Raw genomic sequence first — 17,091 nt, forward strand, 5'->3', positions numbered from 1 at the left:
TCAATCCTTAGACACTTGCAAACTTGCCAACTTAATAACTTCCCCAGGAGCTTGACATATTTGGCAGATAAAGTTGATGTTTTGAATATGAATCCCAAAACTTCAAGAAGCAAAGACCAACATTATTGCTCCTCATGATATGCTTTAAGCTTTTATTCCAAAATCTACTAATGTATTCAGTGAATCAGAGCTAAAAATATCTTTTCATGCTCTTCACTTAGTATAATTTGCCATAAAAAGGTTACTGAAAAAAATTTCAAGAGAAGAGTAAAATTTTACCAAGTCTCCCTGGGATGAATTCAGGTGTGCTTTCCTGATGCTGTGGATGAAAACTACCATTTGAAAGTCTCAGCAAAATTTTAAAGTTATTGGTGCTCAAATCTGAAACAATTATAAACAAATTTTTCAGAGAATCATACTGAAGAATTTAGGGGAAAATACTGGAATATTTACTTCAAAATAAATTAGTAGGTCTGGCATATAATTATCATAATCAACATATGAAGCTGGTTGTAATAATTTCTATGAGGGTGTTTTAATGAAAATCTTAAAACGTGACTCTACATTTGTCTCACACACACACAATCTTTCTGATGCTTCTATTTTATGGAAATAAAACGTGACTCTACATTTGTCTCACACACACACAATCTTTCTGATGCTTCTATTCTATGGAACACACACAATCTTTCTGATGCTTCTATTCTTTGCTATATCCATTTGGCAAAGCTTTATAGAGTTCTCACTGTAATTGTACTATGAGATACACCAAATGAGATACCAGCCCCTGCCCTCGGGGAGCCTAGCTGCCCATTCATCTGACACAGATGTCATGATGACAGACAAGAATGATCACGTTGCCCTTTTACCCTTTACAAAATACCACTCAGTTCTTGGGTTTTTTACTCAGGTGAAATCTGATTACAAAAAAAAAAACCAAAAACTTTAAACCTGTCTTTTCTTCCAACAGACCTTTCCTCAAGCATTTTCTCCCCATACCTCTTTCCTCCAGCATTTCTGCCTTTTTATCATGTTTCTGGATACCTTTCCTCAATATATTTCCCAAAATTCTAGCTAGGATACTCAACATTTTGTCTTTCCTTTTGCTAATTTCCTTATCCAACTGAAAAGGGTAGAGAAACAGAAGGAGAAAAGAGAAAACAATTCTACCTTCCAAATTTCGCTGACGATGCTGAAAGCTAATAACAGATCCATAGCTTTAAAACAAAGGTCACATATTCAAGAAGAAAGGAAAAACCCAGAAGATGGAAAATTCTTACTTAGCAAATAGCTGTCATGACAAATTAGTTTTTCAATTTTGAATTATGAAATGGAAATGAGGCACGAGCATCTGTTGAGGATTTATAACTGGACTTATATCTGCCAGTGAGAAAGGAGCAAATGACTCACTTAAAGTTGGATGTCAACATAGAGCAGTAAAGTTCATTTTGTTTTTATATTTTTTATTTTATTACATTCATTGGGGTGACAAAGGCTAATAAAATTATATACATTTCAATGTACAATTCTATAACACATCATCTGTATATTGCATTGTGTTCACCATCCAAAATCAAGTCTCCTTCCACCACCATATATTATTATCCTTTCTGCCTGCCCCCTACTTCCACCACCATACTGTTGTGTCTATGAGTTTTTGTTTGTTTGCCTTGTTTGTTCATTTGTTGCTTTCAGTTTTATACCCCACATATGAGTGAAATCATCTTGATGTTTCCTAAAAAAGAGGTCTCTAATCATATACAGCACACAAAAACACAATGAACCTGCAAAATGAGCCATCTATACAATCTTAATAAAGTCTTAAAATCAGGACCTTTCACCATTGTTTATTTCTTTATACATAGTTACATTGTAAAAATGTTCTTATTGGCTTTAAAATACTAAGGTATGAGGTGTGTTTATACAGTGTATTCGACATACCATAATCATCATAACAAATTATAAAAATAAACAAACAAAACAACAACTATTTGACCAATTAACAAGCATAAATATTTTCCATCAAGATAGGACACCCTAATAAGGGCACACTTGCACTTTAGACACTGCTCATGTGCCTACAATTTTACTGATGAGACCATAATCTAATACAGTTAATTCAAATATCTTCACTTCCACTGGCCTTGACACATTTGATAAATTTTGACAATTGATAAATAGCAAAGATTTATATGCTTCACAACTATTAATGTGAAAAAAAATTATCTAATTACACAGTGGTTTACACAATGACAGGCTCAAACTCTTGCTCATATTTAGAATGGGTGAGATTCCAAGGTAAAGATGGCCGACCGAACACACGAGCACCTACTGTGTACTCTCTCGAATCCCACTCACCAAACTTTAGAAGCTCCAAAACAGATGTTAGCAAGTTTAGCATCACAAAACACAATAAAATAAACAAATGAATTATTAAACTGGCAGTGGGGAAAACCTAGAAGCAGCCCTATTTGTAGAACAACCAAAAAGGCTCATGGATTGGTGGCGCCAGGACGTGGGACTGAATAGAAGGTCTAGATATAGAGATCTAAAATATGAAAAACTGGTTGAAACTCTTCTCAGTAGCTATTTGATCCTTAGATCCCTTCCCACTATGCTTACACAGATAACTGACTCTCCAAAACCAAGAGAGGGGAAAACAGAGAGTATCTGAAGTAGGAAACCAGACCTGTTAGGGACAAGGATACCATCCTGAAACAGGAGGATAATGAAGGGTTCTATCCCCGACACTGCTTCCAAAGACTGGAAGCTAGGCCTCTATCCTCCATGTAGAAGTTTAGAAGAATCTTCACAGGGAATCTTGTAGCACTGCAGGAAAGATGGATACCAATACCAAGGGTTTCTCAAGAACATGGCTTAGACAGTTTCTATGATAAAATTCATGGTGAATCAGCCACTCTTAGAACTCCTAGTCAAGTCATTACTGCACCACTTTTAAGTATGATCTGACAGCCAAGAAACACTATCAAACCAAAGCCTCTAATATTAAAGACAGACACTAAACAAACTGAAAGAAATAATTTGATTGAAACAGAGAAAATACTGTTAGAAAAGCTTCAAAAAAAAACTATTATTAATATACTCATGAGGTAAGAAAAGATATTGCAACCTTGAAACAAGAAAAGGATATGATGAAATGGAATATTCTGAGAAAAAAAATCTTAGAATTAATAATATTACAATGTAAAAACTTCAGTAGAATAGGGAAAACACAAAGTTGAGAAAATGTTCCTCACATTGAGCTAAATGAAAATATAATTAGGAAATAGGAGAGAAAACATAAGAAAATTAGAAGAGCAATCTAGGAGGTCCAACTGTTAAATAATAAAAGATGCAAAGAGAAAAGAGAAAATGAAGGGGGAAATCATAACAAAATATTTTAAGATAATTCCTTGGAACACAAGGATATATCCACATTAAAAGATGTTCAACATCATTAGTCATGAGGAAAAGGCAAAATGAATGACAATGAGAAACCACTAAGCACCCACTGTAATAAAAAAGACAGACAATAACAAGTATTGGCAAGGGTGTGGAAAAACAAACTGTCACAGGCTGCCAGTTAAATTGCAAAATGGTACTTCCGCTTTAAAAAAACAGATTGACAGTCCCTAAAAAACTTAAAGATAGCATTATCAGATGACTTAGCACTTCTGCTCCTAGGTATATACTCAAAAGAATTGAAAACAGGTACTCCAACAAATGCCTGTACACAAATGTTCATAGCAGCACTATTCACAACAGCCAAAGGGTAAAAACAACCCAAATGTACACTAACTGATGAATGCAAAAACAAAACATAGTACATCCATACCATGAAATAATATTCAGCCATGAAAAAGAATGAAGTATTGATATAAGCTACGACATGGATGAACTTCGAAAACATTATGCTAAGTGAAAGAAGCCTGTCAGAAAAGTCACATATTAATGATTCCATTTATATGAAATATCCAGGCAATACAGAGACATAAAGTAGATTAGTGGTTGCAAGGGGTTGGAAGGGTAGGGAATCTGAAGTGATTGATGATGGGTATGGGGCTTCTGTTAAGGATGATGAAACTTGCTAAAATTAGATAGTAGTGATGGTTCCAAAACTCTGTGAGTATACTAAAACTCACTGAATTATATACTTTAAAAGGTGAATTGTATCTCAATAACACTGCTACATTAAAAAAAAAAAAGGATGGAAAGACTTGAGTTTCTAGATTGAAAAGTTGAATCCAATGAAAATAAAGCTGCACTTTGGTCTACTTTGCGTCATCATGAAATTTCAGAACACTGGAAATAGAAGGATTTTAATAGAAATGGTAGAAACTAGACAACAGAGCAGTGCCATAGAAATTCTAATAAAATTATTTACAACCAGGAATTCTATAACTAGCCAAAATGTCAATCAAGCATAAGTACAAAATATGTTTTCAGAAATGAAATGTCTCAAAAAAAAATCATACTCTTTCCCAGGAAGCTATTAGAAATTGTGCTCTACCCAAAACAAAACAGCAAGAGGTGGAGAAAAAAAGTGCTCTAGATCAAGAGAGAGGGGAAGCGCATGCTAGGAAATCAGTGAAAGGAGATGCACTAGGCAGAGGCTTAGGGAGGGCTTGAATTACTACCATAAATTTTAAAAATGGAAAATTATTATTTTTTTTAGGGAAACTAAAAGTTGAACTGAATGAAGAAAGTAAGCATAGTATACTATATGCCCCAGTTACAAACAAGACTTATATTGACATAATAACGTAAATACTGAATTTCTGATTTATTCAAAATTATGATATACCTATATTGAGAGAATGGGAGGCAAGGAGGATGGCAGGATAGGATGGGTTCACTTGTTTAAAAGTAGAAGAATAAAAAAGAGTCCATTAAATTCCCTTTTTTCACTACAGCAATCAATGGATGACACCAATAAGTGAATAATCAAGAAGTGGCAGTAAAAGAAAGTCTTATTAGTCACAGGAAATCCGAAACAATTAGCTAAAAGAGTTGAAAGATGAAAGTAAAAACTGCTGTTTTTCATAACAACCCATAAAAGTAATTGAATCTATATATATATGATGAACAACTTGAATAAAATCAATAATCACATCAACAAAAATGAGTGAGTTAAACCTGAAGTGGTTTAATATCCCTTTACCAAAGTGCAAAATGCATATTAAACTAAAACATTATCTAAAGTCAACTAAATATTCTTGAAATGCAAGAAATAATAATAATAAAATGAAATTCTAAATGGTCATTATAATTATATGCATTTATCGAATTACTGGTTCTGAAAATTGGTGAAGTTGCAGATTCCCCATTTTGTATAACAAATAATAATGCATCCTTTCTGACTTAGAGATAAATTTGTTAATGACTTTTTCTCCAATTATTTAATGGCCTAGTCAAACATAATGTGAACATCATTGGAATTACTGATTATTTTCATCCTGATCTTGGGTACTTTCATCCAACGGCAACCTTAGCTGGAATGTTTCTCTGATCATTATTGTCAGTCTTATCACATTTAACGCATCACTCTCCTGTTCCACCTCCCCCCTAAAACATGTACAGTTTCTCCAAGATTGTTTTCTTAAGAAATAGGGAAATAATTCCTATTGGGAAAAAATTCCCAACAAATTAACATGTGAAATATGTTCTTTCCTTTCTGAAGGAATTCTCTTTTCATTACTGTTCTCGTGTTCTCTACGATTTCCTTCTTTCAGTAGTCTTTTTCCAGTCTATTCTCTGCAAATAATACATATTATCCCAGCTTTCCCATTAATTGCCTATAGTTTAAATGTTGAAATTCTACATTAAAGTAAGAAAAATCATTAAAAACTTTAAAAGCCATAAAGGCAGAGTGTATTCTCATAAAAAAGTGTCATGTATACTGGGATGTACTCATAGCTATGTTTTTGTGGCTAATTCAGCATTTACTACAACAACTGTTAGAGATTGGACATGCTTCTATCTTAAATCATGCGAATTAAAATACTGAACTATGATTAGGACTCCGGAATAAGGACGGCAACCATATGAAATAAAACTAGAACACAGAGAACACAGATATGATGTAAAGAGAAAAAAAATAAACTAAAATCTCAGAATCCAACATGATAGTGAACAAACAGTGGCAAATGACTAAAAGAGACTATGATTCCTTATTAGATGAGAAAAAGCCACTAGGGAAAAGGACAGAAAAAATGTTAATTGACTTTATCCTACCAATTAGAGAAAATGAAAAGTCAGAACAGAGCACTGGTTGAAAGGTAGCTGTTTCCTTTTCATTTCTTTAGCTTCTCCTTATGTTTCAGAATTTTTCTATCTTACGCTGCCTGCACATTCAGTGATGCACAATGTTTACATCTGTTCACATTTGCTACTTGGTTCTGAATGACAACCTATTCCTTCAGCAGACAGAATCATATATTACACTGTATAACTAGTTCTCCATATATGAAAATAAAACATCCTTGAAATTCTTCTCTTATAAAAAAAAAAAGTCCACAAGTCAAATCCAGTTTTCCTATTGTTTTCACTAAAACACCAATATGTTCTAATCCCGTGACACGTGAAAATCTGTGACAGCAATTTATAACTCAAGTGGCACATACAAGATTATCTAGTCTAAGATCAAAGTCTTCCATAGGACTTCAATCTCTTTAAAAAGTTGGGTTATATATTTATATCCCTAGAGTTTAAAGGTAGCCCTTGGCACAGAGAAGACAGCCTATATACGTTGGAAGGAAAAAAATGAATTAATTAATCAATGAGCAAATGAATTACTAAGTGAGTGACCATAATCAGTTGTGCTTCTGCTTCCGGAAAGTATGCCAAATGGGATGAGTTTTCATAACAGTTGCAAAAACTTGGGCAGTCCTTTGCTATGTACACTTGAAGTTACCTGCATTCACATTCAACACAGGAAATGATCTGATGCAGCCACTGGAAAGGGTGTGTGCATGGCATACAGTTGACCTTCAAACAATAGGGGCTTAGGGGTTCTACCCCCTTCATAGTTGAAATTCTGCATATAATTTTGGCTCCCCAAAAACTTAACTGCTAATAGCCTATTGACCAGAAGCCTTGCCAATAACATAAAGTCGATTAACACATATTTTGTACGTCATATGTATTTTATACTACATTCTTACGATAAAGTAAGCTAAAGAAAAGAAAATGTTATTAAGAAAATCATAAGGAAGAGAAAATACATTTATAATACTGCACATATTTATAAAAAAAAAAAAAATTCGCATATAAGTGGAACTACGCATTTCAAACCTGCGTGGTACAAGGGTCAACTGTATTTGACATCTTTGCCTGAATTTCCTCATCTGAAAAATGGAGGGAACTTTTATCTACTACATGATTTCAGGTGGGACTGCATGAAACAACATATCTAAATTTCACATTTCAATCCTTGCAGAGTACAGGTTAGGAACCCTCCCCTCCCTCCAGTATTTCTGATAAGGATCCTCTACCTGAATACTTTCAGTGATAAGGTCCTCCTGACAGTTCAAACCACTAAATTTAATTTACAAGTAACACAAAACACTTAAACATTCTTCCCAGGATTAAGCCAAAATTAGCCTCCCCAGAACTCTCACACTCGGTTATCTTATTGTCTGGAACAGACATGTTACCTTTTGTCTACTCTGCAGTATATCTTTGATTTCCTGAATAAGTCTTCCTGGCACTTTTACTGGTTTCATGCAGTACAAGGTTCATAGACCTTTTGTCATTGTATTGGCCCTCTTCAGTGCACTGTCCAGTTTGCTGCAGTTCTCTGAGTCAAGAAATTACTAGCCTTTCACATGATTTGTTAAGTTAACTTGTCTCCACTGTTTTCTGCATTAGGTTGCTGTGGCTTTTTTTTTTTTTTTTAAACCAATAGACTGTTTACTTAACCCCACAGCAATTCACCTTGTAGGTTCAGCTCATCATTTCATCAGATTCTTTCTTGACCCCTGATTCCATCACTTCAAGTGTTAATTATGGCACCAAGCTACAACATATACACGAATAGGTCAAGCACATCATCAAGTCTCTATCTGAGTTATTAATAAAAATATCAAATAGGACAAGGTCACAGACAATGCCCTCCAGCATACCCTGATAAGACTTTTCTCCACCCTGATGTCAATTCGTTAATCAATAGGCTTTGGGGAAAGTTGTTCAACCAGCAATAAATTGAAAGAATAATAATCTTCTAACAAATGGATTTCAATTTTATTTTATTTATAAGCATCTCATGGGAGTCCCTGTCATAAGCTTTGCTGAAATCAAGAAATAACCATTTATTACAACAAGGGAATGATTATTAGACTTTAATATCTAAAAGTCTATCTTTGAATTTCACTTATATTCTATAGTAAGTTTATATGTCTATAGATTCAGAGGTTCTTGTCCCACCATCCTTTAAAAATCAGCATTACTTCTGCTCACCTTCATTCTTGATGATTTCTCAAAGACTATAAACAATGGTTCTATGAATACATCATCCTTAATTCTTTTCACATTTTAGATATTATTTATATGGGACTACATAATGAACTTATTCTAGTGGATGTTTATGAGGTGTTTTTTGGGGGGAGGTAGGAGATCGGGAAGAGCAGGGAACTGAAGGAAATGTGTCTTGAATCTGAAGGTATTCCCTATGGATTTTGGGAAGGGATTTTCCATATGTTGGGAAAATCCCCTGCTTTATGAGTTTTGGTGGAAGGCAAGACCCACTGCTGTTAAAAAACCAAAAGACCAGACATTCACTTTCTCAGGAGACTGTGCCCTCAAAACATGGCATATGATCTAGTACCAACTAACCAAACACAATCAACCCTCACATAGCATTAGGAGCTAACAGCCTAAAGTAGCAAAGAGAATGCAGACACCTCTGACATCACCAGCAGAGGTAACAATAGGCAACCGGGCCAGCGAAGTAAGGGACAAGGTCTGAAGCCCACACTCCTGGTGGCAGCAGGGTGCTCAGCGGAAGTTCCACAGCATGATTTCGGTTCTGGTTCTGGTTCTGGCTATCCAACCTCACACTGTTCCTAACCCGCCCCACCCTCTTTAAAGTCTTCCAATCGGATGGATCTGTTGGCCACACAATACCCTCTCAATAAACTTTTCTGATTAATTCAGCCAAAGAGAATTTCTGTTGCTTGCCATAGAGAACTCTTGACTAGTACATTTATTCAGTGGCCGCATGCTTTAATTCCTTTGACACAGCTAGGTGGCATTGTCTGAGGCCTGCTCTAACTGCTCTGAAATCTGATTTGTTCTAAATCTTCTGCTTGGAACAGTATTTGCTTTGAGAGAAAAAAATAAAGACTATATACATAGAAAAACTAAAGATGGAATATAAATAGAAAAATAAAGAAAAAAAATTTTCAAATATGAGTTAAGTAGTTCTGCTTTCTCTTGGTTGTTTGCCTTAAGCAGTAAAACTATTACAGACTCTTGCTCTTCCTGCTTCAAATGTCACTTATTAATCATGTAAAAAGTATTTGCTAACTACCCCATATATGCCACCTACTCTGCCAGGCACTAGAGAGGCAGCTCTGCTCTTGTGAAACCCAAGTCTATCTATCAGAGTATCAGATAAGGGAGTTTTATCTGAGTTCATGAATAAAATCTCCTTTCTAGCTGGTGTTTCCATTTCAGTATCCTTTGCTGATTATTCATCGGCACTTTGACCCTTGATGTGAAGTGTCTCAGTGTTCACTCTGTGAAACTCTCTTCTTTTTCTGTGTTCAATCATTCATGTGCTGTTTTAGTTATGGGCCGCTGCACAACAAACTAACCCAAAACGCAGTAGCTTAAAAAAACAACCATGAGTTTATTTCTCACAATTCTTGAGTTACAAACTCAGAAAAGGTATAGCAAGGACAACTCATCTGGGCTCCATGTGATACCCATGAACCTGGAATGCAGGCCCCCTACCCCAACCCAAGATGGCTTGTTCAGTCACATGTCAAGCATGGAGCTAGGCTGGCTAGGCAAATGGCTTGGCTCGGGTCCTAGGTCTAGGGCCTATTTTCACAGTGTCCTCTGGGTTCTCAGGTGTCCTCTGTGTAGTCTAGGGCCTCTCGCTCCCCACGTGGCCTCTCCTCATGGTCTCTCCAGCAGAACAACTGGAATTCTCACACAGCTGATCAAGATGCTCAACAGAACAGAATCAGATAGAAGCTGGCAGGACTGCACCTTCATCAGTTACAGCAGTCACAAGCCCAGCCTAGATTAAGAGGCAAGGACTCTATAAGAGTATGAATATCTGAAGGCATGGATCATTTAGGGCCATCCATGTAACAATGACCACACTTGGTGATCTCATCTAATCTCCTTGTTAAATAATATCTATAATCCAGACAGCTTCCAAATCTCTACTTCAGATCTCGCTGCTAAATTCCAGACTCACGTAACCAGCTGCCTTGTGACATCTCCACTTGCATATGCAATAGGCATGTCAAACTTAACTCATTTAAAAACGAGTGGCATCTTACCCACACCGCTCCTCCTGTAATGTGCTCCCTCTCCCCTCGAAGCAGCTCCACTACTGGAGTTGCCCAAGCCAGAATCCCCGGGGTCATCCTTGACTCCTCTCTGTCTCTCAAATCCCACCTCAAATTCTGTCAGCTCAACCTTGGCAATACATCCAGAATCCAACCACTTCTCCCCACCTGCACTGCTGACACCATCTTATGCTTAGGTAACTGCAACAGCCTCCAGACTGGTCTCCCTGTATCAGAATCTGTCCACTTTTGGTCTACTTTTTGAAATGCAGCCGAGAAATCCAATTAAAATATAAGTCGGATCAGATCATTTCTCTGCTTAGTACTCTTTAGAGGCTTCCCATCTCATTCTGAGTAAAAGCAAAATTCATTAAAACAAAACCTTACAAGGCCTGACACAATCCAGACCCTACTGTGTCTTGGACTATATCTCATCCTGGCCAGCTCCATTACAGCCACAGAAACCCTGCTACCCCTCACACAAGCCTTCTCTCTGGAAGGCTCTTAATATATGTGTCTTCCACCTTCAGACTTTTATCTAAATGCCTCTCACATTCTCGGCGATGCCATCCCTGATCAATCCCATTCAAAGTTGTATGTGCATGGACATGTGCATGTATATTTTATCTCAAAGGAAAGTGGGAAAATGTTCAATTGCTTCAGGATAGTTTAATCAGAACACTGATGGAGAGCTCCAGTTTTCAAGAACAGATGTGGCATAAAATCATGCAAATTAAAGCATTCTTCAGAGATTTAGAAATCAAAATGTATGAGGCAGAGAAACCAAACAATTAGGTAGATTGTGTGACAGGGTGAAAAAACAGAACATATCTTTCAACTGTGATATCCTAACATCACACATACCTCAGACCATCATACCAAACTATGCAGATGGTTAACACCGGCAGGCTGCAGGGTACAATGGAATAACAAGGATCTTTAGGTACAGAAGACCTGAGCTAAAGTCTTATTTACCTTTTTAACTTATCTGAGTAATTTTAGTAAATCTGCTTTAAATTCTCTAAGCATTATTTTTCCACATCAATAAAAATACTGGATAACAATACTACATGCCTTATATACCTCAAAGGGCTACAGAGGGAATCTAATGAAATATTTATCAGAGTGCTTTGTAGAATGTAAAGCACGATAAAAATACACTATGTGATCTCTGGTAACCCATAAATCACTTTATATGATTTTTGGTGACAGTTTTTTATTTTGCTTTTTTTTTAATGTGGAATACAGATTTTTGTTTTACATAATGTTGCACATTAGTTTGGAATATATCACTAATTTCTACCTCAGTAGAAGAAATAAAATGATTGCTCCAGTGAATATCATGATTAGCTATAAGTCTGTTGCTTTTCTTCTTGTACATAATTATTAAATGTGTAATGAAAAGTGCTGCTACATACTGCTCTCATTTAATTTAAAACAGAACAGAATAGTTATGCATTTTAGCTAACGGTAATATATATTTACATAATCATGTTTACTATTAATATTCTTATTTCCACATACGATACCTGTTTTAAATTTTTCAGCATGGTGTTAAATGGGGTAATGTGGCACTTATTTTTCTGTGGCAAAAAAAGAAAAACTAAATTGCTTAACTTTCTGTTTCAGTAGAAAAAAATGTGTTAGCACTTTCACTATTTTCTGCATTTCTCTTCTAAGTCTCAAATCCATACAGGGGAAAAAAAAAAAAAAGGATAGTTATAACAATATTTTAAACCATTACAAAACCAGACACCTTTTCAAGCTAATGGAGCCACCCCCTGGTTGACAATGCTCCTTGGCATTTTCCCACAACTGGAGGAAAGTAGACCTCCAAGGAGCGCACACCACAAGACCCACGTTATGCATGGCTGAGACGGGAACAGCCTGGGCAGGACACGTGTTCCCAACCTTGCAGTTTGCAGGTCGTTCTATCTATATTCTTTGAAAGTGTATAAGAATCTATATTTCAGATGTTTTAGGAGCTCTTCACAGTACTTAAGAGATATTTACAGTATCCTATTATCCACTGAATCACTTTCATAATAACTTTCAAAGTCATTTCCTCAAATATTCTTTCACACATTCATAATTCTGGCCCTCAGAAGGCTTTCATGTAACCTAAAATGTCCTTTGTGGGGAATAATAATGCAGCTAGGCTTAGAATTCTCTTTGATTTATTTATTTTTTTCTCAGCGCTAAGGCATATATATATTGCATTGTGTGTTCACCGCCCATAGCTAGATTTCTTTCTGTTCTCTTTTAAAGCAAAGAACAGAAATGTATTATATGGTGTGTAAACTATCATAAATAAGAATCTTTTACTTTGTGGAACTCAAATTACATCGGTATTTCTAAAAACTCTTGAACATTTAATTAATCCAAAGGAAAAATCCAATAGTACCTAATGAATCTTAAATTATTTTACTTTCCCTTCATATCTAGGTTTCAATGGGCATGATGTATTGCTTTTTCCTACACTTTCTCATTCCCCTCCCTTAAAAAAAGGTACTATTAATTACATGAATCTACAAATCAACATTTTTTAGAAAATAACTTTGATATTAACAATTTTTAAATCAGGCAATACCATCGTTAAGTTTAGGAAACTGTAGATTTAAATGTTCGATATTGATTTTAGGGCTTGTTAAATAATAAGGTTCTCTGCATGTGCATGCGTATGATTAAGCAGATCCCAATAAAATACATGGAACAATACTGTAACTTTTAAGTTTGCTTTGTAGAAACTTAGAACACTTCATAATTAAAATAAAATTTTAAACAGCTAGCTTTTTGGCCAGTCTATAAAACGTATTTAAGCTGTAAAGCAGTAACTGTATGTAGGATTGACTACACGCAGGATCTTCAGTGCAGTAGATTGTGCAAAGAGGGTAGTGGAAAGAAGAAAATTTCCTTTCCTTCTCTGACCAAAGGCTCAACCTAAGTAAAGGTGTAAAAATAAACAAGAGATAGAATATTGCAATTAGGATTCAGAGTAAGACCAGTCTGAGTTTATCTTACATGCTCCAAGACCCTGGAAAAGCACTTAATCTCTTTAATCCTTAGGTTTCTCCTTTGTAAAGTGGTAATATGTAAGGCTGTTGAGAACATCAAAAGTGATAATGAATGTAAAGCCCACAGCACAGTGCCTGGCATTAAACTCAATAAATTTTAGTTGTTGGTTTTTAGTATTGTAGTCATACTTGTCTTAAAAATTCTTTCACATCCATTTCTGAGCCCTTACCCACCATTCCAAGCCCACATTACCCTCCTGTTTCCTACCCTATGTCCCTCCCCTAGATCTGCTCTAATTCCCAAGGCATTCATTTCATGCTTTGAAATTACTCTTGCCTTTCCACTGCTCTAAAATATGCAAGAAATAAGTAGAATTTATTTCTGTGAGATTCTGTGAGGAAAGCAATATGATTAAACTAATCCATTAAGTATGTAAGAACCTTAATTTTATTTGAGAAAACAGCATATATATGAAAAACAAGGAATGAAGAAGCAATGTACCAAAATAAAATTTTAGAAAATATTCAGAGAAGTTATTTTTGTATTGGGCAACTGCCGCAATTCCAGCTAATGCTGCCAAGGAGTCTACACCTTCCCTATTCTAACTGGTAAGACACTTGTCAGATATTTCTAAAGCCTGGAGATGTTCTCTACCAGCCCCACTCTCCGACTCTGATTTCAGGGATTCATTGAAACAATTTAATTAAAATAAACAAAAACCGTCTACGGTCATACCACCCTGAACAAGACTGATCCCGTCTGATCTCGGAAGCTAAGCAGGGTCGGGCCTGGTTAGTACTTGGATGGGAGACCACCTAGGAAAACCAGGTGCTGTAGGTGTAAAAAATAAAAAATAATAAGGGGTTGTAAACTGACAAGGTCCTTGCAATCTGTGAGGTAAACCAAGAGTTGCCTCGTCTGAAAAAAATTAAAATTAAAAAAATACAAATAAATAAATAAAATAAAATAAAAACAAACTTCAGTTGTCATAACAAAAAGTGCCTCACTGGAGAGAACAAAAGGATAGGAGATGAAAAGAATAAAAAAGAAAGATGGAAAGGAGAAAGGCCAAAAGACAATGGGAAAGTAAGGAAATAAAAGTGAAATGGAGAACTGAAGAGGCCAGGAAGGGCAATCAGAAGCAAAGAATATCACAAACTTGTTTTAATCTCTAAAAGAAAATAGGTTAATCTATGTCTTAACTGTCTCAGAGAAGTTAGGAATGAAGTGTTGCCTGTAGATACTGCATATGTGCTCGCTCTTATGTAGTTGATTTAAGAGGGCCTGGGACGTATCCACAAGAACTGGGACCAAAGAAATTTCACTCACACACGTGCAAAAAAAATGACTGCTTAAAAGTCAGTCTTAAACAGTTAGCAAATACTGCAAGACAGGAAATTTCTTTCCTTATATGTGGCAAGTTCCACAGACCATAAAACCATCAAATGACATCTATTATGCACATTTTTAGACTCACCAATATGTTTAATTTTCTTTTAAGATTTGAAGGACACACATTATTTTTGTTAGTTTCTCTATCGATGTTAGAGATTTTAGGGACCAAATGATTTTCCTTCCTTTCAATTTAATTATACGATTTTGGGAAAGGGAACAAGTATATTTTTGAAACCTCTTTTCTACAAAATATTATAAAGTTAATCAAGTATACTAAAAAAAAAATCTAGATTTAATTGAAACATTGCAACTAGACATACTGGAAAACATGAAACAAAAATGCCAAGTCTAAATCATTATTGACTCCAAAAATCATCGATTAAACAAAAGAAATTATATTTGCATTGATGTGTGAATCAGCATCCATTCTTGGTAGCATGTAATATATTCAACTGCTCGGCTCTAGCGGTCCTTCTAGCCACATTACCATATTATTCAAATGTATCTATCATTTATATGTAAATAGACAAGATGAATGGCTTCTTCATAAGACAACAATTTTTCAAATGACAAACAGACACAGGCAGATATTAGCAAGATAAAAATGCTGCAAATATTCATTCTATCATATATTTTTAAAGGAAAAATGAAAACTATTTCGAATTTTCAAAAAAGTACTGTGGTAATTACAAACGGGGTCTTAATACATGCACAATACCAACAGCTATTCTTCTCAATAAAAGTCTCCACCAATGTCATCTGTATCTTATAAATTACATGTTCTCAGATCCATCTGTGAAAATTAGGATGTTAATTATCATGGTTACATTTCATGATTCCACAGCTAAATGCTGAAGTGGTGGTACACAAATACCACATGTTTTTCTAAGAGAAACGGAGAAAGATTAATTATGAGTTCAAGTCCAAGTCTTCTAGCAGTTGTACTCTCAACACAATAAGATCATTACATGTGTGCTATGCAAATTCAAAGTTTTAATTAATAGCTGAAACACCAACTGAGGGGAAAAACTATGAAGTCTAAATTGTAAGTACCGGGCTTTTCTCCAGAAGAAAACATCCTTAAGGATGCCTTTGGGAAACCAAGTTGCAAGTCCAAAGAAAAAAACATTTTTATTGTCAATTTTATTTTTATTGGTAGTTCCTTAATAGACTGATCACCATCATGCTGTTTAATCCTATTTTATAAATCTAAAAATAAGTGTATCATAGTAACAAATAGGTTATAAATAGATAATATATCTGATGAAGATTCAACTTAACATTTTTCTGGACTTTTCTTTAAGATACCTATTATTCAAAATTATGCAAAGTCTCGTGTACTCAGATAAAATACTTCAGCAGAGCATCCTAAAAGTATTATTATGAAACTCTATCATAATACTTTAAAATTTTTATTCATACTTATAAAATCTGAATCTTCAGCTTACCACATATTCAAACACAAGCGTCAGCGTCTCCTTCGTGTGGATGATGTCGTGAAGCAACACTATGTTAGCATGTTTGAGTCCTTTTAACAGAGAAGCTGTAAAATAAAGTGGACAAAGAAGTAATTTATCATGGGTAACAGTCAATTGATACGTTTCATTCCCATTTGGGCATGCTGTCAGATCAAATATATCTATTTTCCCATTTTCCAAGCCAATAACAATTCAGAATCAAGGGCAGAGGAACTAGTTTTTCATTTAGATGAAGGTCCTCTGCCCAATTAGATCACCTGTTATTTTTTATTGATCTTCATTTGGGTTCCATTACAGTCAGAGAACATACTTGGTATGATTTCAGTTCTTTTCAATTTGTTACGGATCGTTTTACTACCCTTTTATGCTTAATTTCTCCCTTTTCTTTCCTTCTTTACTTTCACTGTCATGTCTTCAAGGGGTACCATATCCTTTCCCTGTATATGTGAATCTCTCCTGGAAGTAATGTTTGCCAGGGGCTGCCAGTTTCAGTCTCATTCACTTTTGATCTCCTTTCATGTAGTCAGTGCTGTGAACTAATGAAGTCCCAGCGTTCTCTTTCAAGAGTAATTTTTCTCCATGCTTTCTAAGTCCTACATGCCCCTCTACTTTTTTCACAGTCTCTTAAACTTTTTTTAAGCTTCCCCTGTGCCACTCTCTGCAACCAGAGGCTTACTGCT

The 17,091-nt window shown here is 35.4% G+C and overlaps 1 protein-coding gene and 1 non-coding gene across 2 annotated transcripts in view; one reads left to right on the forward strand and one right to left on the reverse strand.

The window, feature by feature from the left end:
* The window catches only part of CDK14 (cyclin dependent kinase 14), a 503,580-nt gene that overhangs the window by 269,515 nt on the left and 216,974 nt on the right, over nucleotides 1-17,091 (reverse strand). The window contains exon 6 of the mRNA XM_039878136.1: nucleotides 16,382-16,476. Coding sequence (XP_039734070.1) covers nucleotides 16,382-16,476 — 95 coding nt within the window. The remainder of the gene's footprint in view (nucleotides 1-16,381; nucleotides 16,477-17,091) is intronic.
* On the forward strand, nucleotides 14,260-14,378 carry LOC120615333 (5S ribosomal RNA). Its single transcript, XR_005656240.1, has one exon. It is a non-coding gene; the product is annotated as a 5S ribosomal RNA (ribosomal RNA).

The sequence above is a fragment of the Pteropus medius genome, unplaced genomic scaffold (assembly GCF_902729225.1).
Source record: "Pteropus medius unplaced genomic scaffold, Ma_sr-lr_union100, whole genome shotgun sequence".
Lineage (NCBI taxonomy): Eukaryota > Metazoa > Chordata > Mammalia > Chiroptera > Pteropodidae > Pteropus > Pteropus medius.